Source organism: Rhincodon typus, chromosome 2 (genome assembly GCF_021869965.1).
Source record: "Rhincodon typus isolate 14 chromosome 2, sRhiTyp1.1, whole genome shotgun sequence".
Taxonomy (NCBI): domain Eukaryota; kingdom Metazoa; phylum Chordata; class Chondrichthyes; order Orectolobiformes; family Rhincodontidae; genus Rhincodon; species Rhincodon typus.
Window position 1 is genome coordinate 123,546,957 of NC_063333.1, and position 27,449 is coordinate 123,574,405.

General features: G+C 41.2%; 1 protein-coding gene across 3 annotated transcripts in view; it reads right to left on the minus strand.

Annotated features, from left to right (window-relative positions):
- LOC125487247 overlaps positions 1-27,449 on the minus strand; it is a 106,470-nt gene that overhangs the window by 9,367 nt on the left and 69,654 nt on the right. Inside the window, exons 6-8 of one of the 3 annotated variants that reach the window (XM_048617926.1) lie at positions 26,351-26,458; positions 20,747-20,826; positions 19,903-20,002 (exon numbers count right to left, since the gene is read on the minus strand). In XM_048617926.1, the coding sequence (XP_048473883.1) occupies positions 20,765-20,826; positions 26,351-26,458 (170 nt within the window). In that variant the 3' untranslated portion in view covers positions 19,903-20,002; positions 20,747-20,764. Of the gene's footprint in view, positions 1-19,902; positions 20,003-20,746; positions 20,827-26,350; positions 26,459-27,449 lie in introns of those variants that run through there. The other 2 variants (XM_048617932.1, XM_048617936.1) reach the window with 2 other exon arrangements.

The window sequence follows — 27,449 nt, forward strand, 5'->3', positions numbered from 1 at the left end:
AGCCCACTAAGAATCCTATAAGTTTCAATGAGATCTCCTCTTATTCTTTTAAACACCAGTGAGTTGAGTCCAAACCTGTTTAGCCTTTGCTTATAAAACTAACCCTCCAGTCCAGGGCTCATCTTAGTGAACCCTTCTCTGAACTGCCTCCAATGAAATAAGGAGACCAAAACTGCTCACAGTATTCCAGATGTGGTGTCAGCAGCACCTTGTACAGTTGCTGTAAGGCTTCCCTACTCTTATATCTCAACCCCTTGAAATAAGGGCCAAAATGCCATTAGCTTTTGTATTTACCTGCTGCACCTCTGTGCTAGCTTCCTATGTTTAGTGCATAAGCAACCCCAAGTGCCTTTGAGTTGCAGCTTTCTGCAGTTTTTTCCATTTAAATTATACACTGTTCTTTTGAGCTCCCATCCAAAACAAGATCTCACATTTTCCCACATTATACTCCATTTGACAACTTTTTGCCCACTTACTTAATCAATGAATATCTCTCTAAACTGTGTGTATCCCTCTCGGAACTCGCCTTTCCACCTTTTGTTGTCTCTTTTATAAATTGGCTACAGTAAATTCGCTTCCTTCCTCCAGAACAATAATACACGTTGTAAACAGTTGCAGTCCCAGCACTGATCTCTGTGGAGTTGCACTGGTTGCGGGTTGCCAACCTGAAACATAAACCTTGATTCCCACTCGCCGTTTCCTGCCCATTAGCCAATTCTCCATCCATACCAACACAATACCTCCAACACCATAGGGTCCTATGATTGAACTTTTTGTGAGGTTCCTTGTCGAATGCCTTCTGGAAGGCCAAATACAACATATTTACTGGTTCCCTTTATCCACTCGAGATGCACCTCCTCAAAAAACTTTAATAAATTAGACAGACATACAGGTCCCAACTTCCCTAGAATCGATCACAACAACTCAAGAATCTAAATCTTTCTGCCCTCTACCATCCTTGCTGCCATGCATTCATTTGGTCTATTCTCCCAATACTGATCTTACAAGCAGGTGGCAATGGCAGCAATCCTGAGATTACTACCTTTAAGGTCCAGTTTCTTAATTTATTTCCTAGCTTGCTATATTCTGTTTGCAGGATAGTGTCCTTCCTTCTACAAATGTCATTGATACCAAAATAGACCAGATCTCTGGCTGTTCTCCCTACTTCTACAAAATATCCTGATCCTACTCAGCGACATCCTGGGCCCTAACACCTGGGAAGCAACTATACCATCCTGGTGTCATAACTGCAGCTACAGAAATGTCCATCTATTCCCCTGATGGTAATACAGAGTCTCCTATCACTATTGCTCTCCCTCTTCTTTTTATCCCCAGCCCCAACACAGCTGAGTCGCTGCTGTTGCAATGGCCTTGAGTCATGTTGCATTTTCTTGAGAAACCATCACCGCAGCAGTAACCAAAATTTAAAATCTGTTATAGAGAGACTGACCCATGGGGTTTCCTGCGCTACCTGCCTGGTGCTTTTACTCTGGTTAATGGTCAACCATTCCTTTTCTGCCTGCTGTAGTACTATGCTATTCAGAAAGAGCTTAGCCTTATGGACACTCCACAGCAGTTCTAGCTGCTGCTCCAAATCTAAAAGGTGAATTTGCAGTAGCTGCAACTGGAAACATTTCCTACATACAAGGTCACTCTGGACACTGGAAATAAGGATAGAAGAAAAAAAAAACTGGTGCCTAGCAACATTTGAGACACAGGGAGTCAGAGCGAAAAACAAGTTCATTTAGAAAAGCAGTATGCAGGTTTATTTCAGAGAGAAACTGGTCATTCAGAGAGAAAAGGCCTATTAAAACAGGGGGGCTACTTAGCAAGATCCAAAACTGTTAGGGTAGAAGAAAGGTCAACTTTGTATCCGGCTGCAAAGATTGTTAAAGTAAGGGATGCATTATCCATAAAACTACATCCTTTCAAATTCAACCCAAGAGGTTATCCTAAGTGAGGAAAGAATCAAGTTCATGATGGGCAATGACATTCAGGAATGGAGGCTATCTATTATTATATATAAATAGTGCCAAAAAACAGCTTGATCACAATAATTGTGCATAGACTGTCGCAAAGTCAACGTGGTTAACAAGGGTGTACCCCACCATGGAACTACTGTTTGGAGACCTATAGATCACTCCCACCAATTACTTCTTCCCTTTGCTATTTCTTATTTCTACCCAGACTGATTCCACTTATTGACCTCCCATGCTTATGTCCTTTTTCATTACAGCACTGATCCATTCCTTCACCAGCAAAGCTACACCACCTCCTTTTCCTTTCAGTCTATCTTTCTGAAATTCTGTGTACCCTTGGATACTTAATTCTCAGACCTGGTCTCCTTGTAACCATGTCTCAGTAATTGCTACCAAGTCGTACCCTTTTGTTTCTGTTTGTGCGATTAACTCATTAATTTTGTATCAAATGCTTCGTGCGTTTAAATACAAAGCTTTTAAATTTGTTCTACTGGTAAATTTCCCTACTTTTTTTTATTCCTTGGTGCATGAAGACATTCACCTGTTCTGTCCCTCACTTTTATTGTCTGGTAACCATCTGCCACATCGCTAAACTGTACTTTTACCTCCTCCTTTAATTTGGGTTTTCTAATTTCCCCTACAACTGAACCGCCCCTGCCCCCACCAACTCCCCCATTTAGTTTAAAGCCCTGTCTACAGCCCTAGTTATGCAATTCACTAGGACTCTGGTCCCAGCACTATTCAGATGAAGACCGTCCCATCAGAACAGGTCCCAACTTCCCCACTACCTGTGCTAATATCCCATAAATTCAAACCCATTTCTCCCACACCAATCTTCAAGCCATGTATTTACCTGCGTAATCTTATTGACCCTGTGCCAATTAGCTCAGGTATTAATCAGAGATTATTACCTCTTTGGTTCTGCTTTTTACTTTAGCTCCTGGCAGTTCATACTCCCTTAGCAGAACCTTTGCCCTGGCTTTATCTATGTCGTTGGTACCTACATGGACCACGACAACTGGATCTTTACCCTCGCACTCCAAATTCCTCTGCAGCCCACATGAGATGTCCCGACCCAAGCACCAGGTAGGCAACACAACCTTCGGGACCCTTGATCCTGGTCACAGAGGACAGTGTCTATGCCCATAACTATACAATCCCCAATTACAACTACATTTCTCTTCTCTTCCCCCAACTTGAATGGCTGCCTGCACCATGGTACTATGGTCAGTTGGCTCATCCTCCCTGCAGTCCCCAATCCCCAATCAAACTTTGCCTCAGTTTTCACAGTGGAGGACAATAGTACTATTCATATTGTAATGGGCAAGCCATAGAAAGAGTAGAACTTAGAGCAATCAACATTGAAAGGGAAAAGGTACTCAGCAAACTATTAGGATTGAGGGCAGACAAGTCTCCCAGGCCTGATAGCCTACATCCTGGGGTATTAAAGGAAGTGGCGGCAGAGGTAATGGATCCATTGGTTACAATATTCCAAAATTCCCTGGACATGGGTAAGGTTCCAGTGGATTGGAAAAATGCTAATAAAATGCCCCTATTCAAAACGGGAGGGAGGCAATATGTGGGAAATTACAGACTAGTTAGCTTAACATCTGTTATTGGGAAAGTGTTAGAATCAATTATCAAGGAAGCAATATCAGGACACTTGGAACATCAAAATGCTATCTATCAAAGTCAACATGGTTTTATGAAGGGCAAATCATGTTTGACTAATTTTCTAGAGTTCTTCGAAGATGTAACAAGCAAAGTGGATAATGGGGATTCTATAAATGTAATATATCTGGACTTCCAGAAAGCATTTGATAAGGTGCCACACAAAAGATTACTTCACAAAATTGGATCATATGGGATTAAGGGTAATTTATTAGCTTGGATAGGTGACTGGCTGATGGACAGAGGATAGAGAGTCAGGATAATTTTTTTATCTTGATGGCAAGAAGTAACAAGTGGGGTGCAACAGGGTTTGGTCTTGGCCCCCAGCTATTTACAGTCTACATTAACAACTTAGATACAGGGATAAAAGGCTCTATAGCCAAATTTGCAGACAACACAAAAATAGGCAGGACGGTAAATAGCAATGAGGAAATAAGAACCTTACAAATGGATATAGATAGGTTAGGAAAGTGGGCCAAAGTGTGGCAGATGGAGTTCAACATGGATTAGTGTAAGGTCATGCATTTTGGTTGGAAAAGTGGGAAGGTGACCTACTATCTAAATGGGGAGAGACTTCGGGGTATACCAATGCAGGGGGATCTGGGTGTCCTCGTTTATGAGTCTCAGAAAACAAGCATTTAGGTACAGTAGATAATAAAGAAAGCAAATGGAATGTTGGCTTTTATAGCTAAAGGACTAGAATATAAAGGGAAGGAAGTATTGTTGCAACTATATAAGGCATTGGAGTATTGTGCACAGTTTTGGTCCCCTTATTTGAGGAAGGATGTGGTGGCATTGGAGGCAGTTCAGAGGAGGCTCACTAGAGTGAGCCCAGAGATGAGAGGTTTGTCGTATGAGAAGAGATTGAACAGTTTAGGCCTATACTCTCTGGAATTTAGAAGAATGAGGGGAGATCAAATTGAGGTATTCAAGATGATAAAAGGTATAGATAAAACAGACATGGAGCAGATGCTTCCTCTTGTGGAGCATTCTAGGATGAGGAATCATATTCTTAGGATAAGAGATAGCAAATTTAAAACAGAGTTGAGGAGAAACTATTTCTCCCAAAGGGTTGTGAATCTGTGGAATTCACTACCCCAAAGTGCGGTGAATGCCTGGACAGTGAGTAAATTTAAGGATTAGACAGATTTTTAATTGGCAATGGGTTGAAGGGTTATGGGGAGAAGGCAGGAAAATGGGGGTGAAGAGCACATCAGCCATGATCGAATAGCGGAGCAGAATTGATGAGCTGAATGGCCTAAATCTGCCCCTATTTCTTATGAATGTCAATGTCAGAGGTCCACAGCATCCAAACAACAGAAATGGAACAACAGGTACTGCAGCAACAAATAACATAGAAACGAAACTCCTCATGTAAGGAGGATTACCAGCCAACAACAATATGCTCACATATCATTAACAGACCAGATCAAATTAAAGACTAGGACAGCACAGTGGTTAGCACTGCTGCCTCACAGCACCAGGGACCCAGGTTCAATCCAACCCTTGGGTAACTGTCTGTGTTGAGTTTGCACATTCTACCCATGCCTGCAGGGTTTCCCCTGGATGTTCCGGTTTCCCACCACAGTCCAAAGATGTACTGGCTAGGTGGATTGGCCATGGTAAATTGCCCATAGGATCCAGGGATGTACAGGCTAGGTGAGTTAGCCATGGGAAATGCAGATTTACAGGGATAGAGTGGAGGTGGGATGCTCTTCAAACGGACATTGTGGACTCGATGGAGTGAATAGCCTGTTTCCACACCGCAGGGATTCTATGACTTGTGTGCAATGCATAGAAAGAACTGCTAATGCAAGAGAATAATTCTGCAGGTGGACAATTTAGGTAATCCAATGTAAAATGACTCTGTTTTTATGAAAAGGATGTTTGGGATAGCACGTATTAGTAGTTACTTATTCATCTGGGCTGTACTAATGAAACACCGACTTGGACTAACCACCTTGCAACTAACTTCAACAAAAGAGTAGTACAGATAACGTAGTACTGGATTCAACATGTAAAAACTGCCACAATCAAGTCGTCTTCTATCTCTGAACTCACACTCCCATTCTCTCACTTTCTCATTCCCTCCGACAAATTCCATCTCTTTCTGCACGGCACTTCACTTACCTCTCCAAAAGCATTCTTTCTCACAGATTACACCCACCAACCCTTCTTTCTCACAACTTTTCCTCACAGCCCTCTCTCTATGTTTACCTCAGTGCTTCCTTGTCACACACTCCAATTCACCCTCACTGAACCAGACCACACTGATGAACATTTCCAACCACATTTCACTCCGGCCACTCGCCCCGTCCCACTCCGGGACTGACCGCCTCAATTTGGCAATCCGCGTGTTGTGCCGGAAGACATAGCTGAGGTTTTAAATGAGTTCCTTGCATTTATATTCAGAATCGAGGAGAATGATGTAAATGTAGAAATTGGGGAAGGGGGTGGTTCTGTCATTTTGCTGAATAAATTAGCATTGAGAGGGAGGAGGTATTAGTGATTTTAACAAGCATGTAAGTAATTAAATTTCCAGGCCCTGTGGAGATTTATCTAAGGCTGGTGTGGGCGGAAAGGGGGAAAACTGCAGATATTTTGACGTTAATATTCAAATTCTCTCTGATCACAGAAGAGGTGTCAAAGGTCTGAAGGACAGCTAATATGGTTCCATTATTCAAGAAAGGTGGTAAGGATAAATCAAGAAATTACAACCCTGTTAGTCTAACATCTGTGTAAGGGATACTATTGGAAAAAAAATTCTGAGGGACAGAATTAACCTCCATTTGGAGAGACAATGATTAATCAAGGACATTCAGTTTGGCTTTGGAAAAGGCAGACCACGTCTATCACATTTAATTGAATTTTTTGAGGATGTGACTAGTTTAACAAAGATGTTGCTGGGACTGGAGGATTTGAGTTACATTGAGAGACTTTGGAACTCGTTGGCACAGAGAGCTGTGGGAGCAGAGTCCTTGTGGATATTAAAGTCTGGGATAGATTACTGATCAATAGGGGAATCAAGGGTTATGGGGAAAGGTCAGGAAAACGGACATGAGTGTCAGATCAGCCATGAATGATGGAGCAGGCTTGAGGGCTAAATGGCCTACTCCTGTTCCTATTTCCTACGATCTTATAGATGTATAAAGTTATGAGGTAGATAGGGAGAAATTTTTCTCCTTACTAGAGGGGTCAATAACAAGTGAACGCAGTTTTAAGGTAAAGAACGACAGGTTGAGGGGATTTGAGGAAAACATTTTTAATTGGAGGGTTCTGGTTTCTGAAAATCACTGTCTGACAGGGTGGCAGAAACAGGAATGCTCAAAGACATTTACAAGCTATTTAGATGAGCACCTGAAATGCCAGGTCAAGTGCCAGAAAATGGGATTAGAATTTGTGGAGGTTTGATGACTGGTGCAGACACGATAGGCCAAAGGGCCTCTTTCCCTATTCTACAAACTCTACAACTCTACAACTCTGTTTGAGGGACAGCAATTTGGGTCTCAAACCAGTGACTTCAAATAAAAACAGAGTTGGATGAGGCGGACTGAGAAAATTGTATCGGGGAGGTCAGTGGTTAAGCAGTGGCAGATATTTCATAATGCTCAGTAAAAATTTATTCAAATCAAAAACGATTTGATGAGAAGGATGAACCACCTTAGTTAACAAAGGTGATCAAGGCGATTATACAATCAAAAACTCAAGGCATAGAAAACAGTAAAAACCAATATCAAGCCAAAGGCCTGAGATTTTTCCTTTCAGGAATGAGCAGAAGACTAAAAAGCTGAGCAAAATGGGACAAAATTGATTCTGAAAGTAAACTGGCAAGAACTATATAAGAACAATAAGAGGTTCTACAGGTGTATAAAGAAAGTGAGCAAAAGTAGTGAGGGACCTTTGGAAGTTGAAACTGGGGAATTGATAACTTGGAACAGGGAAATGGCAGATAATTAAAAACAATATTTTGCATTAATCTTTGTGGTGAAAGACACCATAAGCATCCCAAAACTATCAAAAACGCAAAAATGCTCATAGGAGGAAAGGTAACAGTATCACAAGGAACAGAGTATTTCACAAACTAATGGTACTGAGACAAACAAGTTACCAAGGATCTTATGGCCTGCATGTAAGGGTTTTAAAGGAAGTGTCTGCAGAGATAGTTGAGGCATTGGTCAACCTATTCAAGATCTCATTGGATTTCTGAAGGAATTCTAGTGGATTGGAAACCTGCCAATATGACACCCTTGTTCAAGAAGAGAGAGAGAAACAAAGCAGGAAACTATAAGCCAGTTAGCTAACAACTGTCTTTAGGAACATGCTAGGGGCCTTTTAATTTTAAAAGGCAGAACATTTAGAATAGCTTAACATTATCAGAATCAACATGGTTACATGAAAGGGAAGTCATGTTTGTCAAATTTTCTAGTTCTTTGAAGATATCACAAGCTGAGTTGATAAAGAGGAATTGGAAGATGGAGTATTTTGGATTTCCACAAGGCATTTATGTCTTCTGAATATAGTAGGTCATGGCACATGATAGGAGCCCACTGTCTTGGCTGTAATATATTAGAATAGTTTGAAAATTGAGTAATAGGCAGAAGACAGAGAGTCAGAATTAATGGATCTTTTTTCAGGTAACAAAGTCATAATCAATGCAGTGCCACAAGAATCAGTCTTAGGGTCTATGTTATTTACTACCTATGTTATTGTCTTAACCCAGGGGGACGGGTAAAATGAATCCAAGTGTGCTGATGCTACAAAAATATTGTGATGAGGACATAGGAATCTTTAAGTGGATATAGATAGTTGAGTGAGTGAGTGGTCAAAAACTTGGCAGATGGTGTGTAATGTAAGAAAATTTGAGGGCATACAGTTTAGTAGGAAGTTTCAAAAGGCAGGTTTTTTTTTAAATAGAAATGTTCCAAGAAGTGCAGATGAATTTGGATGTTCTTGCCCGTGAAACACAACAAGTTAGCATGCAAGTGCTACAAGCAATTAAGAAGGCAAACGGAATTTTCAAGAACCCTCCGTTGCTGGAAGTGTGGAGTTTAAAAATAGGGAAATCTTGTTACAACTATACAGGATGTTAGAGAAGCTACACCTAGAGTACTGCATACAGTTTTGGTCTCTATCAATGTTCCCTCTAAGCTCCATGGCGTTGTGCACAACTGCTCCAATATTCCATGCACAGCGAATGGCCTTGGCACACCAACTGTAACACTGACTTCTGGTTCTGGAAGTTGCTGCCATGCACGGGCTTCAGAGGCCTGTACTGCTGGTAAGAAAATTAGATGAAACACTGGTCCCCATAGGCATTGGTAACAGTTCAAAAGAGATTCAGTGGGCTGACTCCTGGGATGGAGGGATTAGAATGTAAGACTTAGGAGCAGAAGTAGGCCATTTAGCCCATTGAATCTTCTCTGCTATTCAATGAGATCATAGCTGACCTGATAATCTTCAACTCTACATTGCTGCCTTTCCCCCATAACTCTTAGTTTCTTTATTGATTTGAAATCTATCTATCTCAGCTTGAATATACTTAATGACCCAGCCTTAACTGCCCTCCCTGGTTAAGCATTCCAGATTCACTACCCTCAGAGAAGAAAATCCTTCTCACCTATGAGATGTGTGAGCGTTTATTCTGAGATTATGCCCTCTGGTCCTAGATTCTCCAAGAAGAAATAACCTTTCCACATCTATCCTGTCAAGTCTACTAAGAATCTTATATATTTCAATAAGATTGCCTCTCATTCTTCCATATTACAATAAGTACAGACCCAATCTACTCCACCATGCTATAGTCCCTCCATACCTCCTATCAGCCTAGTGATTTGGGTCTGGGCTGCTTCCAATATCAGTGTATCTTTCCTTAGATAAGGCCTAAAACTGTTCACAGAATTCCAGCTGTGGTGTGACTTGTGCCTTGTATAGTTTTAGAAAAACCTGTGTACTTTTATACCTCATTTTCCTAGTAATAATACCCAACATGCTGACTGCCTTCCCTATTACCCACTGAACTTGGATGCTCGCTTTTTGTGATTCATGAGGACTCCCAAATTTCTTAGTCCTGCAGTTTTCTCCAGTATTTTTCCATTTAAATAATATTCAGCTGTTCTTTTTCTTCTAGCCAAAGTGCATAACCTCATGTTCCCATATTTTATACAATCTGTCAAGCTTTTTGGCAATTTGCTTAACCTATCTATATCCCTCTGCAAGCTGTCATCCACACTATCTGCCTTCCCAGCTATTTCTGTGTCATCCACAAACTTGGCTAAGGTACATTCATTTTCCTCATCCAAGTCATTAAAAAATCAAAAATAATTGTGGCCCCAGCATTGATCCCCAAGGCACACCAAAATCTGAAAGAGACCCCCTCCCACCCAACCCAATTATCCTAAGTCTCTGTCTTTTAGTTAGTCAATTTTGTAGCCATGCTCACAAATGACCTCCAACACCACAGGTTCTTATCTTATTTAGTAGCATAGTGTATGGTACCTTATCAAATGTCTTCTGAAAACCCAAATATATTACACCCACTGTTTTCCCTTTGTCTATCCTGTCTGTTACCTCCTCAAAGTATTTTAATAAATTTGTCAGGCATGATTTCCCCTTCCTGAAGCCATGCTGACTCTGCTAATCATATTAAGCATTTCTAGATACTTTGCTATCATATCCTTTATAAGAGAGTCTAACATTTTCCCAATAAGAAACACTAAGCTACTTGGCCTGTTGTTACCTGTTTGTGGTCTCCCTCCCTTAGGTGTGTTACGTTTGCAGTTTTTCAACCCCTTAGGACTTTTCCAGAATCTGATCCTCTGTAGCTACTTCATTTAATAGCCTAGGATGCATATTATCAGAAAACATACTGGGCATTAGCCCCATTAGTTTCTCTAGCACTGTCCCTCTATTGATAGTTATTGTGTTTATTTCCTCTCCTTTTTCCATTTGAATATTTACTAATTTTGGAGTCCTGCTAGTGGATTCTAATGTAAAGACCCCAAAATATTTATTCAACTCCTCTGCTATTTCCTGGTTCACCATTTTTTTTAATTCTACAGACTCATTCTCTACTTATGTCCACTTTGGCTTCTCTATTCCTTTTTATAAATGGGGGTTCCTGACTTCTCAATGTCTGATTTAGGAATGTTCGTATTTACAAACATTATCCCATGCAGGAGTGTGATTTTAAATATTGATGTACAAGCATTTTGTCATACTTAGGAACAGCTATTTTACATTGTCTTGCATTGTATTCCTACTTGCATATAAATCAACTTGTGATTGGTCTTAAGAATAGAACATGTTCACTATCTAGGGACTGCCTGTATTTGAAGAAGCTCTTGCTGTCTGTCTTGATATTACTTGTAAGTTCATCCTCAAAAGTTTATTTTCTCCCTCTTTATTATTTTTTGGTTGTCTTTTGTTAATTTTTTCAAACTTTCCCAATTCTCTGGCTTACATCTAATCATTGCCACATTGTATGTTTTTTGTTTAAATTTGTTTTTATCCTTAACTTCCCTGGTTAATCAATATTGGCTTATCCCCTTCCTAAAATCATTCTTCCTCACTGCAATATTTCTTTGCTGTGTATCATAAAACTATTTTCTGAAACACCTGCTATTATCTTTGCTGCTGAATTCTTTTCCCAGTCCACTCCTGCCAGCACTGTTCTAATTCCTTTGTAATTACCCTATTTAAGTTTAATACAGTTGTTTCCACACTAAGTTCCTACCTCTCAAATTGAATGCTAAATGTTATGGTCACTCTTTCTAAGGGGATCTTTTACTTTGAGATAATTTATCAAACCTGCCTTGATACACCACCAGATCCAAAATAGCCTGGTCTCTGATTGGATCCAGCATTTATCATTCCAGGTAAGTGTCCAGAATACACTCAATTAATTCTTCCTCATATCAATGACTTTACTACCTTATAACATTACCATCCCCCTTTAGACCTGGCTGCCTTCTGTTCGGCCCTCCATTATCTTAGAAGTTGTCTAAAACTCAGTCACCCATGTTCAGACTTGCACCAAATCCCGTTCAGCCATCATCGCATTCTCAGTGATTGACATTAGTTCTCAGTCATGCAATACCCAAATATTAATAATTCTCTTGTCTTGTTCTGAAGTCCCTCATGCTTCCTTACCTCAGAAACATCCTCTAGCTGTCTGTAATTTCTATCCATTCTGGCCTTTTGAGTATCCTTGATTTTAACTGCTTCACTATTGGCAACTGTTATTTTAGCTCCCAAGGTGTAATATTCTAGTTTTGTCTTCTTATACCTCTCTTTCCTCCTTTACACTCTTTAAACCTTACTTTTTGACAAAGTTTTTTGTTAAATGCTCTAATATCTTCTTGTATATCTCAATATTAAACTATGTTTAATAATTCCTTTTCTCGGCTTGGTACGTTTGATTATGTTACAGGGGCTACAGAAATATAAGTTGTTGCTATGTAGCCCCTGCTTCATTGTAATGCTCTGTCTCCATATTCCTATTCTGATAATACTGTGGCTCGAAGAGGTGTATTTTGTTCTGGTGTTTCTTTTTATAATGGAAAGTAGAGACAGAAGTCTACTTCTATTGAGCAGTCTACTCAAAGCCAACAAAATAAACAGCTTGTGAGGCCTTGGTTTTTATTTTAAAGTTGGAACAATAGAAGCAGCCTGAAAACATGGGGTCAAATTCCCACAGAACCAGGAATTTTAGTTTTCGTGTTCTGTCATAGCTGGTCTTATTCCTCTCCCTGTTACAGCTAAAAGCTGGGGTTCTCTTCCTGCTGCTAGAGTTGTATGTGAGACAAGCTATTTTACTGAATTTGCCTTTGACAAGGACGTGTTTATGGGATGTTACTATATTGGAACAGATAACTAGTAGTAGTTAGTATATGTACTATTTTGTTGAGCATTTCAATAGAGTTACAGTTCAGCAAATTCTTTAATTTTTAATTTGTCTGTATTTTAACTGTAGTGTAAAAATAAAGTGTCCCTGTGTCTGTGTGGGTTTTCTGCAGCTGCTCCAGTTTCCTCCCACAGTCCAAAGATCATCATAGAATCCCTACAGTGTGGAAACAGGCCCTTCGGCCCAACAAGTCCACACCGACCCTCAGAGCATCCCACCCAGACCCATCCCCCTATAACCCACCTAATCTACATATCCCTGAATACCACGGGAATTTACCATGGCTAATCCGCCTAGCCTGCACGTCTTTGGACTGTGGGAGGAAACCAGAGCACCCGGAGGAAACCCATGCAGACATGGGGAGAATGTGCAAACTCCATACAGACAGTCACCCGAGGGTAGAATTGAACCAAGGTCCCTGGCGCTGTGAGGCAACAGTGCTAACCACTGTGCCACAGTGCTGCCCCAAGCTGTGCATGTTAGGTGGATTGGCCATGCTAAATTGCCCCGTAGTGTCCAGAGCTGTGTAGGCTAGGTAGATTAGCTGTGGGAAATGCAGGGTTACAGGAATAGGGTTGGGGGTGGGTCTGGGTGGGATGCTTTCTGAAGTGTCAATGTGGACTCAATGGACCGAATGGTCTACTTCCACACTGTTGAGATTGAGTCCAGTCGAGTAGTTTGACATCTGGAACCCAATGTCTTACACTTTCCTTTAAGTTAAGAAAAATTTAGGAACTAGGCTATCTTCTTAATATATTTTGAGATGCTTTGGGCTGAACCATAACACTGTAATGCTTCTCTCTTCTAACAATTTTGGCTACTGTAATCCTTCCTTATCTACATTACTATAACACTTCTAAATGTGTTAATGTTTTCCTTATTACTCTACTACTCCTAAATTGCTGTTACCATAACCCTGTCCTCATTACTGAGATCATCTGAGAAACTCTGATATATCTACCTCTTACAAACCATTCTGTTACAAACACATTCGGAAATTAATCCAGGCGTATTCAGGACCAAAATTGATTTTGAAAAACTCATTTTGAATTTTTATACTTGGATCTGAGCTTTACATGATGGGAATACGTATTAACAGAGAGTGCGCAGAAGGTACAATTTAAACTGACTTTATTCCAATGTTTCGGGTGTGATGCCTTCTCCTCCCAACTCCCAGTGCCTTGCCAATATATATGTTTACCTCTGCCATTATTCTATGTATAAACCAAGGAATTGCAACTTTGCAAGCATCCTTTTCTGCTGTTCTTGAGTACAACTTGCAGTCCAACTTAGATGCAATTAGAATTCTGAAGCTGTTTTAACAGCAGCCACACTCATTGCAGAAGACAGGATTGATCAATGACAACCAATGAAGTAGTATTTAAAAGAGCCAAATTGGATCACAGGATTGTCAAGGAAATCTCCAGGCTGAATTGCTTCTTTCTCATCTCTTCTTACCTAATTACCTTCAGAAAACTATCACCATCTCTAATCCATTGTCTGTACACTTCACACCTCATGCTGGATACGCATCATGGAGTGGAACAAGATCACCAGATTCTCTCTCAGAAGAAGACACGGGAGATCCAATCTCCAGAGAGAGGAGACGAGTGAGTAAGGCAAATCAAATTCAAAGCAAAATACAGTGGTTGCTGGAGATCAGAAATAAAAACGCAGTGCTGAATAAACTCAGCAGGTCTGGCAGCATTAGGGAAACAGAAACAGAGTTAACATTTTGAGTCCAATTTGACTTTTTTTCAGAACAAGTTCATCAGCACTTTACATTTTTATCATGTTCAGGAGCACCACACAGTTTCAAGAAGACAAGAACAGCAGCTGGCCCTCAGAAGGGCAAAGATATTACCAGCATTCTAAGGAAGTGAAGATAAGAGCTTTAGACAGTTTTGGGTTTAGGAGACAGGAAATCCACAGTCCCTAGGGAAGAGGGTAGTTGCACCAGACTGTCTGGTCTGGAATACTATATTGCCATAATCTAATCTGTTGACATGATTGTCTTTTCACACGTGACACACAGGTCACACTCCCTACATTACTTATGCACCTTCCTTGTGTTCTATCCCATGCTCTTTATCATTAACTTTATTCCACATTATAGAACATTTAATGACCAAACTGTATCATAATCTGCCAAAATGGACCAAACAAGAGGTATTCAAAATTACCACACGTAACAAGTCATGCAATATAACATACATTATCAAGTACCATGAAATACCATACATTGTAAAGACTAATACACCACTAGTACTGTATTGTGAAATAAGAGTTAACAAGTATTGTAAAGTTGCACACATAATAAAGGCTGTAATCATACTTAAAAGACTATAATGTACCTGCAAACAATGGTTATAATATACCACCAATGATATACTGAAAAGTAACAGACTGCAGAGTGTACACTACTTATCACCACACAACCATTGAAACATTTGTCAAAGGCAATTTTAAAGTAAATGGTAACTTCAAATGTAAAACTGTTCAATTACTTTAAAACAATTTCAGGCTGAAATAGATTCAAATGAAAGAAAGTTCCACTGATTTGCTCAACTGGGATCCAAACAGTCAGTGAGTGGTATAGACACGTAGCTAATTGGGAGAATCCAAACAGTTTGGTTTTCATTAGAGCTGGGAGTTCAGTATTTCAGATGACTCACTACACAAGACAACATCATGGAATTCAATACCAATACCTAGCAGTGTAAATCTTTGCATAACCAATTTCATGTTAGGTGTCAGGCAGATCAACAGCGAATTGAAGACTGTTTGACATATTTACACCTGGAAGAAACTGTAGTTCTACAAAAGTTTTTCAGCTGGATTTTGGCCTATCGGCCTATCAGATGGTGAGTTCTATACTTCCTTGGAGCTTTGTGTGACCACTTAAGTCTCTACTGAGTGTTCAGGACTGCAAAACTGATGGGACAATAATTTCTGAAGAAGGGTCTCGGCCCGAAACGTCAGCTTTCCGCTCCTCTGATGCTGCTTGGCCTGCTGTGTTCATCCAGCTCTACACCTTGTTATCTTAGGACAGTAATGCTGGTCTGTTTATACTGAATGCTCTGGATTGGCTCCACTGTCTGTGGTGTCTGGCTTGTTTGTACTCATCAGGACCCCAGCTTCGCCTAATGAACCCACACTGTCTGTGGTACATGCCAAGCCTCTGGCTATTGCCTTGTCTATCTCTGCATTTGGAATTGGGGTACTCTATATCTTTTATTACAGTAACACATAGGGCAAGCTGAAGATGTCCAATGGGCCTGACTCGCTTTACCACCTTTACTTCAAATACATGATTGAAAGTTGGTTTGTTTGATTTGTACTTAATTACAACAAAAAAATTGCAACAATGTTTTAAACTTACACTCTATTTGAGAAACAATCACAGCCTTGGAATGATTCTTGACACAAAACTACTGCAGATGATTCAGGAAGTAGTAGCACATTTGGCAAATCATCATTTAATCAAGCAGTCAGCATAGCTTCATGAAAGGGAAATCATGGCTACCTAATTTATTACAGTTTTTCAAGACCAGTAGATGTGTTGTACCTGGACTTCCAGAAGGCGTTTGACAAGGTGCCTTACAAAAGATTGTTATAAAATAAGAGCCCATGGTTTTTGTTTTAATTCATTTACAGGATGAGGGCATCGCTGGCTAAGCAGCATATATTGCCCATTCCTAATTGCCCAGAGGGCAGTTCAGAGTCACCCACATTGCTGAGATAGTATATTGGCACAGAGAGAAAATTGGCTAATAGAGAGGATTTGAGCTATATGGAGAGGCTGAAAAGGCTGGGGCTATTTTCCCTAGAGTGTCGGAGGCTGAAGAATGACCTTATAGAGGTTTATAAAATCATGAGTGACATGGATAGGGTGAAATAGACAAAGTCTTTTCCCCAGGTTAAAGGAGTCCAAAACTAGAGGGCACAGGTTTAAGCTGAGAGGGAAAAAATTTAAAAGGGACCTAAGGGGCAACATTTTCACGCAGAGGGTAGTGCATGTATGGAATGAGCTGCCAGAGGAAGTGGTGGAGGCTGGTACAATTATATTTAAAGGCATCTGGATGGGTATATGAATAGGAAGGGTTTAGAGGGATATGGGCCAAATGCTAGGAAATGGGACTAGATTTATTTAGGATATCTGGTCAGCATAACCATATCTGGTTGGACTAAAGGGTCTCTTTCCACGCTGTACAGCTCTATGACTCTATGGAAGAAACAGCCAGCAGAGATAAGGTGTTTTTTTTTCAGGTCTGTAACTAGTGGGGTTCCACAGGAATCAGTAATGGGACCACAACAATGTATGTATGTTTGCAATATTCATTAATGACTTGGAAAAAGAAAGCATACGTACTGTAGCCAAATTTACAGACAACACAAAAATAGGTGGAAAGGCAGGTTGCGAGAGGGATATAACATTTACAGAGATATCTTGATAGGTTAAGTAATTAAGTAAAGTCAAATAGAGTGTAATATGGAAAGATGTGAAGTTGTTCATTTTGGAAGGGAAAACAGAAAAACAGAATATTATTTAAATGGAGAAAAAAACTTCAGAAAGCTGCAATACAAAGGGACTTGAGGATACCTGTGCATGAAATACAAAACTAGCACACAGCTGCAGCAGGTAATCAGGAAGGCAAATGGAATGTTGGTCCTTATTTTAAGAGAGTTGGAGTATAAAGGTAAGGAAGCCCTACTGCAACTGTACAAGGTGCTGGTGTGACCATTCCTGGAGTACCATGAACAGTGTTGGTCCCTTTATTTAGAACATTTTATTTCGTTGGAGGCAATTCAGAGAGGGTTCACTGTGATGAGGCCTGGGATTGAAGAATTGTCATATGACCAAAGGTTAAACCAGTTGGGACTCCACTCAGTGGAGTTTTGAAGAACGAGGTGATCTCATTGAAACATGTAGGATTTTTAAGGGGCTCAACAAGGTAGATGCTGACAGCATGTTTCACTTCATGGCAGTTTTGAGGACCAGACTGCATAATCTTAGGATAAAGTGTCGCTATTTTAAGACTGAGGTGAGGAAGAATTTCTTCTCTGAGGGTTCCAAGAGAGTTTTGGGGGCAGAGTCCTTGTGTACATTTAAGGCTGATACAGTCTTCATCAGCAGGGGACTCAAAGGTTATGGGGGAAAGGCTGGAAAGTGGACAAGAAGAATAACAGATCAGCTATGCTGCTACTGACTGGTGAAGCAGGCTCAAGGGACCAAATGGCCTATTCATGTTCCTATTTCTTATGGTCTATGAAATGAACATGTCGTGCCCTAGGTGGACTGGTTTGCTGAAATAACAAACAGTAAAGGACTCACCTTTATCCCCCTCCACCCGAACATCAATGAATACCACTCCCGCCTGGACATTGAACAGTTTTTCCGCCTCCTCTGCGCTTACTTCTAACCCTCCCTCTACTGATCCCTTCTCCCTCCTCCAATACACGCTATCCTCCTGGACACCATCCCAAGGCCTCCTAGCCTCCCTCAACCTCTTCATCTCCAACTGCCGTTGAGACATCAATCGCCTCAACCTCTCCCCCACAGAACGTGCATCCTTCCACTCCCTCCCTAACCTCACTATAAAACCCATGGACAAGGGGGGCACAGTTGTAATATAGCACACTGACCTCTACATCGCCGAGGCCAGGCGCCAAATGACACCTCCTCCTACTGCCCCCTTGATCATGACCCCACCCCCTACCACCAAAACATCATCTCCCAGACCATCCACAACCTCATCACCTCAGGTAACCTCCCACCCACAGCCTCCAACCTCATCATTCCCCAACCCTGCACCGCCTGTTTCTATCTCCTTCCCAAAATCCACAAACTCAACTGCCCTGGTTGACCCATTGTCTCTGCCTGCTTCTGCCCCACCGAACTTATCTCCACTTATCTCGACTCCATTTTCTCCCCCCGGTCCAGGAACTCCACACCTATGTCCATGACACCACTCATGCCCTCCACCTCCTCCGCCACCTGCAATCTGACCCCACTACCAAGGACATTTTTCCCTCCCCAACCTTATCTGCCTTCTGGAGGGGCCGCTCTCTCCGTGACTCCCTTGTCCGCTCCACACTCCCCACTAGCCCCACCTCCCCTGGCACTTTTCCCTGCAACTGCAGGAAGTGCTACACCTGCCCCTACACCTACCCCCTCACCCCCCATCCCAAGCCCCAAGAAAACCTTCCACATTAAACAGATGTTCACCTGCACATCTGCTAGTGTGGTATATTGTATCCCCTGTTCCTGATGTGGCCTCCTCTACATCGGGGAAACCAACCGGAAGCTTGGAGACCACTTTGTGGAACACCTACACTCGGTTTGTGACAAACAACTGCACCTCCAAGTCACAAACCACTTCAACTCCCCCTCCCACTCTTTGGACGACATGTCCATCCTAGGCCTCCTCCAATGCCACAACGATGCCACCTGAAGGCTGCAGGAACAGCATCTCATATGTCACTTGGGAACCCTGCAGCCCAATGGTCTCAATTTGGACTTCACGAGCTTCAAAATCTCCCCACCACCCCCCGACTTCATCCCATGACCAGTCCAGCTCATCCCCGCCTCCTTGACCTGTCCGTCTTTTCTCCCAATTATCTGCTCCTCCCACCTCAGACCAACCCCCACCCACACTTCCTACCTACCAGCCTCATCCCCACCTCCTTGACCTGTCCGTCTTCCCTCCCTCCCAACTGACCAACCCCCATCCCAACTCCCTACCTACACTCACCTTTACTGGCTCCATCCCCGCCTCTTTGATCTGTCCGTCTTCTCTCCATCTATCTGCTCCTCTATCCACCTTCTAACGTCGCCTTCGCCTCTCTCTATTTATTTGAGTCCCCTTCCCCTCCCCTCCCCCATTTCTGAAAAAGGTCCAGACCCGAAACGTTAGCTTTCCTGCTCCTCTGATGCTGCCTGGCCTGCTGTGTTCATCCAGCTCTGCACCTTGTTATCATAAATATTGTAAATTTGGTTAATTGTCCGGTGGTATCACCAGTTAATTCCAGGCTAAAATTTGTGAAGAATACAGGCAGATTTTCTGGGTGAGATGATACGTTGACGTGGTTCTAAACATTGCTGAGTTTTCACAGGGAGGACAAACATTGTAATTATCACCATTAGTGCAGCGAAAGCCCAAACTGAGCTTGTTGAGAAAAATCCCACTTCAGAGCAGTGTTCTATTGTGTTATTTATTTTCCAGTATAGCAAGACATGGAAGATGATCCAACAGGTGAGGATGAATACTGATTGAAAGTTTATGTGGCTGGATATTTTAGCATTTCTCAACATGCAGTATGTCTGTTTCAAACTAAAATAGCAGTTCTCTCATTTTCATTTGTTTATTTAAGTTGACTAACAGCTTCGTGTCGATTACTCTTTTAGTGGAGATTTTCCTGGAACTGGTTTCCAATTTCCATAGGTCAACTAGATGGAATAAATTGAAGATTTCATTAAGGGATGGAGAGGTTATAATTGTGACCTGAAACAGTAGGGGAAGGAGAATTCATAATAGTTTTAAAAGTGAAGTGGAAAAATCTCTAGAAAAGAGAAAGAAAATGTATAACAAAAGAGCAGGAGACTGGGTCCTATTGATTACAGCATCTCTGTTAGAGATGCTCAGTGGTTAGCACTGCTGCCTCATAGTGCCAGAGACCCAGGTTCGATTCCAGCCTTGAGCGACTGTCTGTGCGGAGTTTGCGCATTCTCCCTGTGTCTCCATGGGTTTGCTGTGGGTGCTCCAGTTTCCTCCCACAGTCCAAAGACATGCAGGTTAGGTGGTTTGGCTATGCTAAATTGCCCAGTATCTAGGGTGGGAAATGCAGAGATGGGGCGGGAGTGGGTTTGGGTGGGATGCTGTTCAGAGGGTCGGTGTGGACTCGATGGGCTGAATGGCCTGCTTCCAACCTGTAGGGATTCTATGGAAAATAGGTGTAGGTTCTTGGTTGTTTCATTTGCAAAATCTGAAAGACAGTAATGTGTTTATCAGTGTGCCAGACATCAATGAAATTGACGTCTTTGAGGTAGAGATGGCTAGTGGTATGGTCAGCCAAATTCGTCACTTCTCACTGCTTTCCAATGACCATTATTGAAAAGTGAGCTGATGTAATGTGAGGTCAGAATTCCCAATTCTATTAAAAAGAAGTACCGTGATTTTCACTTGTATTTTACCTAGTAACATTTTAGTGCTTAAAATGCAGGAACTCTTCTTGAATGAGTGCTTAGTCTTCGCAATTTTGGCCATGACAACACTGTAAATAAAATGAGGCACTGATTAATATATTTGATAAGACAAGTACATCATTAGCAAGTAGACCAAGTAGATTGATGAGTTATAGGGATAGTTCCATGATATGATGTGAGAGAAACAGGTATCACTTCTGGAAAATCTGTTAGTTTAACAGCAGTGCTCTTGAATATTGCAAAATATACAAAACACACCAGTTGCCAATTACTTTTCATTTGACCCTAAAATTTGGTTTGGTTTAAGATCTGCACCTTGATTAAGGACCTCAGCAGAATGAAGTATTTTAGCAATTTAGCATAACTATTGAAATATATGTTTTGCACTCTGATCTGCACATGTTAAGTGTAGAAGTTGAGACAAGCTAATAAGTGGCTGAGGGAGTGAACCTGCTGTGCAGATGCCTGGGACAAATGGAGGTGTGTTGGACTCCTACAGCTGGTCCTAACTATAGTGAACAGATAGTATTTTGAAAATTTCTGTGAAGGAGCTGGCAGAATCATACATGAATTTCCCATAAGAAGAAACTTGCAAGAGGTGGCATCTAGATGAAGAGTTGCAGGCAATTCACTTCTTTCAATAAGCTGCAAGCCTGAAGCGAATGGTCTCTGAAAGCTCCCATCTTCAGGTCTCCAATATTGTGGAGCAGGAATATTCTTGTATATAGGACTCAGATTGTCCAGAAAGCTACAACAGGCTTGATTATCCACCATCCCATTGTCCTCACATTTTTAATTATTTGCCATTTAGTGATTGAAGAAAGATTATTGAGTGGTGCTCTGATACGAAGAGCTCAACAATATGGAACAGATTTCAACCAGAAAAATTTAGTAATGGATGCAGGTTTATTGGATAGAAATTTAATGGACAGAGAAATAAAGGTGCGAGTTTAGCTTTTGAAATTTAATGAAATTGACTGATGGACATTTAATGAATGGGAATTTCACTGATGAATGATTAATCAGCAGATATTAAAAGGATGGAGCTTTAATGTCAGTGATTTAATGAATGGGGTGTTATAGATGCAAGTTTAATGAATGGAATGTTATCAGTTAATGTTTGATGATTGATGTCCAGTGAACTGAGATTTAATGATGGATCCTAGAGAATGGAAAATTAATTGAGAAGATTAAATGGGAATTATAATGCTTGGAGGTTCATTGCAGGAATGTGTGCTGCTTTTAAAAAAGAAACATTGAGATTCATCCTTGCATAGCTGACATAGTCACCATTGAGAAGATAGTGGTGAGTCAACTTTTGGAATCACTGGTATTCACATGATGAAGATACTACACTACTATTCCAATGGTCTGTCTCTCCTTTGTTGGAGGTAGTCATCACTTGGTACTTGTGTGATGTCAATGTTATTTGCCTCTTTTCAGCTCAAGGCAATTGTTCACATTTTGCTGGATGCAGATAAGGACTGTTTCATTATCCAAAGAATTTGACTATCAATCATTAGCAAACAGCCTGTTCTTACTTTAGGATGGAGGGAAGGTCATTAATGAAGTCTGTGAAGATATTTGTGCTTTGAATACAGTTCTGAGGAACTCCTGAAGCAATCCCTGAGGCTGAAATGATCGGACTTCCAACAACCACAACCACCTCCTTTTATGTCAGATACGACTCCAGCCAACGGAGGGTTTTCCTTGTATACTGTGAACTCAGCTAGTAGACAGGTTTCCCTATTTTTCATTGACCTCAATTCTGCTAAAGATCATTTTTATTGGGACTTACTACTATACAGCCTTACTTCTATAATACATCTCTGCTATCCATGGTTTTGGCCAAGGCTGTAATCAGATTATGAAGCCTTGTGGTCTTGGAAGAACCTAAACTGAGCATCAATGAGCATATGATCATAAGAAACAGGAGCAGAAGGTCATTTGGCCTATCAACCCTGCTCACCATTCAATAAGATTATGGCTGATCTGATCAACTCAATTTTCCCACCTGCATCCCATAACACTCGACTCCCTGCATCAGACATGTGTAATTCAGCCTTGAATAGATTCAACGGCTTATAGAACTTTAGAAAGGTTATGGCACAGAAAAAGGCCATTCAATCCATCATATTTGTGCCAGCTGAATAAACTATCACCCCCATACATCCGCCCATTCCCCCACCCCCCCACTCCCCACCAATCAACATCACTCCCTTTACAGTCTCTGGTTCTGTAGGCCTGCAGGTTCCAGCCTTGTTAATCGACCTTTCTGTTAAGAGAAACATCTTCCATGTCCATTCTAGCCAAGCCCCTCATTACTTTGTATGCTACAGCCTCCATTGCTCTCTACAGAAGGAATTCTAAAGCAATGATTCACAGAGATTGAGTTCTTCCTTATCTTTATCTTAAATTGGAGATGGCTTATTTTCAAAGTGTGCCCCGAAGTGAGGAAATGCCCTCAACATCTACCTATCAAGCCCTCTCAGAATCTCATACCTTTCTTCTAAACTCTAATGAATATTGACAATAACAGTTTTAAATTCACTTGTGGGATGTGGATGTCATTGGCTGGGCCAGCATTCATTGCCCATCTGTAGTTGCCCTTGAGAAGTTGCTGGTGAGCTGCCTTCTTGAACTACAGCAGTCCATGTGCTGTAGTTGACCCACATTATTGTTAAGGAAGGAATTTCAGGATTTTTACCCAGCGCCAGTGAAGGAACAGCGATAAATTTCCAAGTCAGGATGGTGCACGGCTTGGAGGGCAAACGCAGTATGTTGCTATGTACCTGCTGCCTTTGTCATTCCAGATAAAAGTGGTCTTGGGTTTGGAAGGTCTCACGATCTTTGGTAAATTTTAGCAGTGTATCTTGTAGATAGTATACATTGCTGCTACTGAGTGTCAGTGGTAGAGGGCGTGGATGTTCGTGGATGTGGTGCCAATTAAACAGGCTGCTTTTTCCTGGATAGTGTAAAGTTTTCTGAGTGTTGCTGGAGCTGTACTCATCCAGGCATATGTGGAATGTGCAATCACATTTCTCACTTCTGCCTTGTAAATGATGGACAGGTGAGTTATTCTGTGCAGTATCCCAATCTCTGGCCTGTTCTTATTGCCACTGCACTTATATGGTGAGTCCAGCTGAGTTTCTGGTCAATGCATTCCCCAGGATGTTGATAAATGGAGATTCAGTGACGGTAACACCATTGAATGTCAAGGGGTGTTGGGTGGATTCTCTTTTTTTGGAGATGGTCTTTGCCTAGCATTTCTGTAGCACAAATGTTACTTGCCACTTTTCAGCTGAAGCCTGGATATTGTCCAGGTCCTGTTGCATTTGGACACTTACTGCTTCAGTATCTAAGGAGTCACGAATGGTACTGAAAACTGTGCAATCATTGGTGAACATCCCTACTTATGACTTTATGGAGGGAACCTCAACATTTCCTCATAAGACGAACCCTCCATGCCAGGGATCAGCTAAGTGAATCTATTCTGAACTGCTTAAAATACAGGTATATCACTTCTTCAGTAAAGAGACCAGAACTATACACAGTTCTCCAAATGATGTCTTACCGATGCCCTGTACAATCATAACAAGAGGTTCCCTACTCAATCATCCCCTAAAGGTCAACGTTCCATTTACACTCCTAATTATTGCTGCATCAGCATCGTAATGTATTTGTTCACAGATGTGGACATTGCTGGCAAAGCCAGCATTTATTTTCCTTCCCAAATTGCCCATCAGAAGATGGTGGTCAATTGTGTTTTTAAACTGCTGCAGGATAGGTGCTCCCACAGTGTTCTTAGGAAGGCAGTTCCAGGATTTATTTAGCAACAGTGACAGTTATAACTTGGAAGAGAACACGCATGGTGTAATCTATGAATCTGTTCCCCTTTATCTTCTAGATAGTAGAGGTTCTGAGTTTAGAAGGTGCTGTCAAAACAATTATGCTGAGTTGCTGTTGTAAATACAGCAATGGCGTGCATTGCTGGTAATGCATGTCGACAGTGCAAGGAGTGAATGTTTAATGTGGCCAGGTAAGGTACCAATCAAGCAGTCTGCCTTATCTTGGATGGTATCGAGCATCTTGAGTATTGTTGAAGCTGCACTTATCCAGGCATATAGGAGTCCATCACACTCTACCTGTGCTTTGTAGATGGTAGACAAGTTTGGCAAGTTAGGAAGTGAGTTATTCACCTTACATGAGTGTCTGATCATAAGTTATGCACAAAGTCATTCAGATCCCTCTGTGCTGTGCAACATTGTAGTTTTCCACCGTTTAAGTAGCATTCTGCTTCTCTATTCTTTCTGCCAAAGCGGTTAACCTCATAATTTGTAAGCTTACAATCAATGTATACAACCATCTTTGCAACCACTTCCTTTAATACCCTACAGGCCAAGGAAATTACCAGTCTTTAGTCAGACTGATTTTCCTACATTTTTTTTCCTGGTGATAGTGATTGTTTAGTTTTGTGTTCCTCCCTGCCTTGTTTCTCAGTGCTCCTTTTCTCACAAATTTCGTCACTAGCCTGTTTGTAACTAAGACTTTGCAGAGTTTGACTAGCTGAGTTTGCTTTTAGCATACCTAATTTGATTCACATATTTTTCACACAGGTTGATATGAAAACCACTTTGCTGTGTGTCAGAGTCATATGTATGTCTGACCGACAGTAGATGTCTTGCCTTAAAGGAGGTTAGGGAACCACTGTTTTACAATAATGAAGTTGTCATGAACACCACCACTGATTTGGATCAGTTAATCAACAGAATTTAAATTCCTCACCTGCCATAGTGGGATTTGAACTCATCTCTGGATCATTTGTCTAGGCCTCTACATTATTAGACCAGCAATATTAACACTACGCTACTGAATCACATATCATTGGAGATGTGATAAATCAGTTATTCTTGATGGAAGCCTAATGGATGGAGATTTAATTAATGGAAGAGTAATGGGCAATCATTTAATGGATGGTGATTTAATAGCTGTTGTTTAAGGAATAGAGACTTGATTGATGGTTGTTTAATAGGCAAAGGTATAATGGATAGAGCCTCATTGACAGATTTTTAATAGTGGGGAGTTTTCTTCTGTGCTATTTGGTCAGAGTTTGGAGGAGAGCACAATAGTGCAAGGAGTTGATCCTGTTTTACAGCATTTGAAGTGGTGTCCACCTGGGCTTAAAGTATAACACTAGAGACTTGCAAGCTGGAAGGTCTCCAAGTAGTGAGAACTTCCATCTCACTTGCCAAAGGTTCACTGTGTAATGCACCCAACATTGTTCTGACATAATTAATGAAGTGAAAAATGGAAGACTGCTGATTGTGTCATGGTGAAAGTTATGTCATGAAATTCACTCACCACCACTTTTTATCTGTAAATGGGAAAATTTCAACCGTAACGTGAGCAGATTAAGGGATGGAAATGTTTAATGGGCAAAGATTTAATGGGTGAGGAAGCATGTATAAGTCAGTGTTTAAAATAAATGTTACATTTGTAAAATGGGAAGAATGTACAAATTGAATAGAATAGCGAAAATGATAAAGTAAATGATTCTATTATTAATAATGTTTCAATAGAATCAGCACTTACTATATTTCAAGAAGATGATAAATAATAGCCCAACTATAAACAAGTAAACTAGCACTGCGACTGCAATAGTTCCTGAAACATGGCTCAGAGGCACCTGGCATTCCGTAACTGTAGGTAAAGAACAAATATTGTTAATTTTTCTGATTAAAAATCAGTCCTAAATTTAAGCAATTAAGATCAAGATCACAGAATCCCTACAGTGCGGAAACAGGCCCTTCAGCCCAACAAGTCCACACTGCCCCTCAGAGCATCCCACCCAGACCCATCCCCCTATAACCCAGCTAATCAACACATCCCTGAACACTACAGGCAATTTAGCATGGCCACTCCACCTAGCTTGCACATCTTTGGACTGTGGGAGAAAACCGGAGCACCCAGAAGAAACCCACGCAGACGCAGGGAGAATGTGCAAACTCCACACAGACTGTCGCCCGAGGGTGGAATTGAACCCAGGTCCCTCGCACTGTGAGGCAGCACAGCAGTGCTAATTACTGAGCCACTCTATTTACAAGGAAAAGGAAACATACTGAGAAAGCTAACAAATAAATTGCCCTTAGTGTACACGAGTTGCTCAATATGGTCAAAACTAAAAAGCACATACTTTACATGATGCATAGTGCACTTTTGCACATTATTAGATAACGACAGAAATAACCATAGATAACACTCATTTTAGAAATGCGATGTTCTTTGCATGATTCAATCTGAAATGCCAGGAGTAACACCCTTCTTCATCTCAAAGGTTGAACAATGTTGCAAAGAAATTGCAAAGTTATATAGAATGTGTGCTCCCAACAGAGATGGGTACCATCATTAAAAAAGGCTGCTGTGATCCATCCATGCATTCACAGTTGTGAGAAATATTGTAGAAATAATAATTGGAGACAAAAGTAACAGCCATTTGGAAAATGTGGATTACTTAATAAAAACCAGCATAAATATGTTAAGGGTGATAGTAGGAACTGCAGATGCTGGAGAATCTGAGATAACAAGGTGTAGAGCTGGATGAACACAGCAGGCCAAGCAGCATCAGAGGAGCAGGAAAGCTGACGTTTCGGGCCGAGACCCTTTTTTCTGAAGAAGGGTCTAGGCCCAAAAC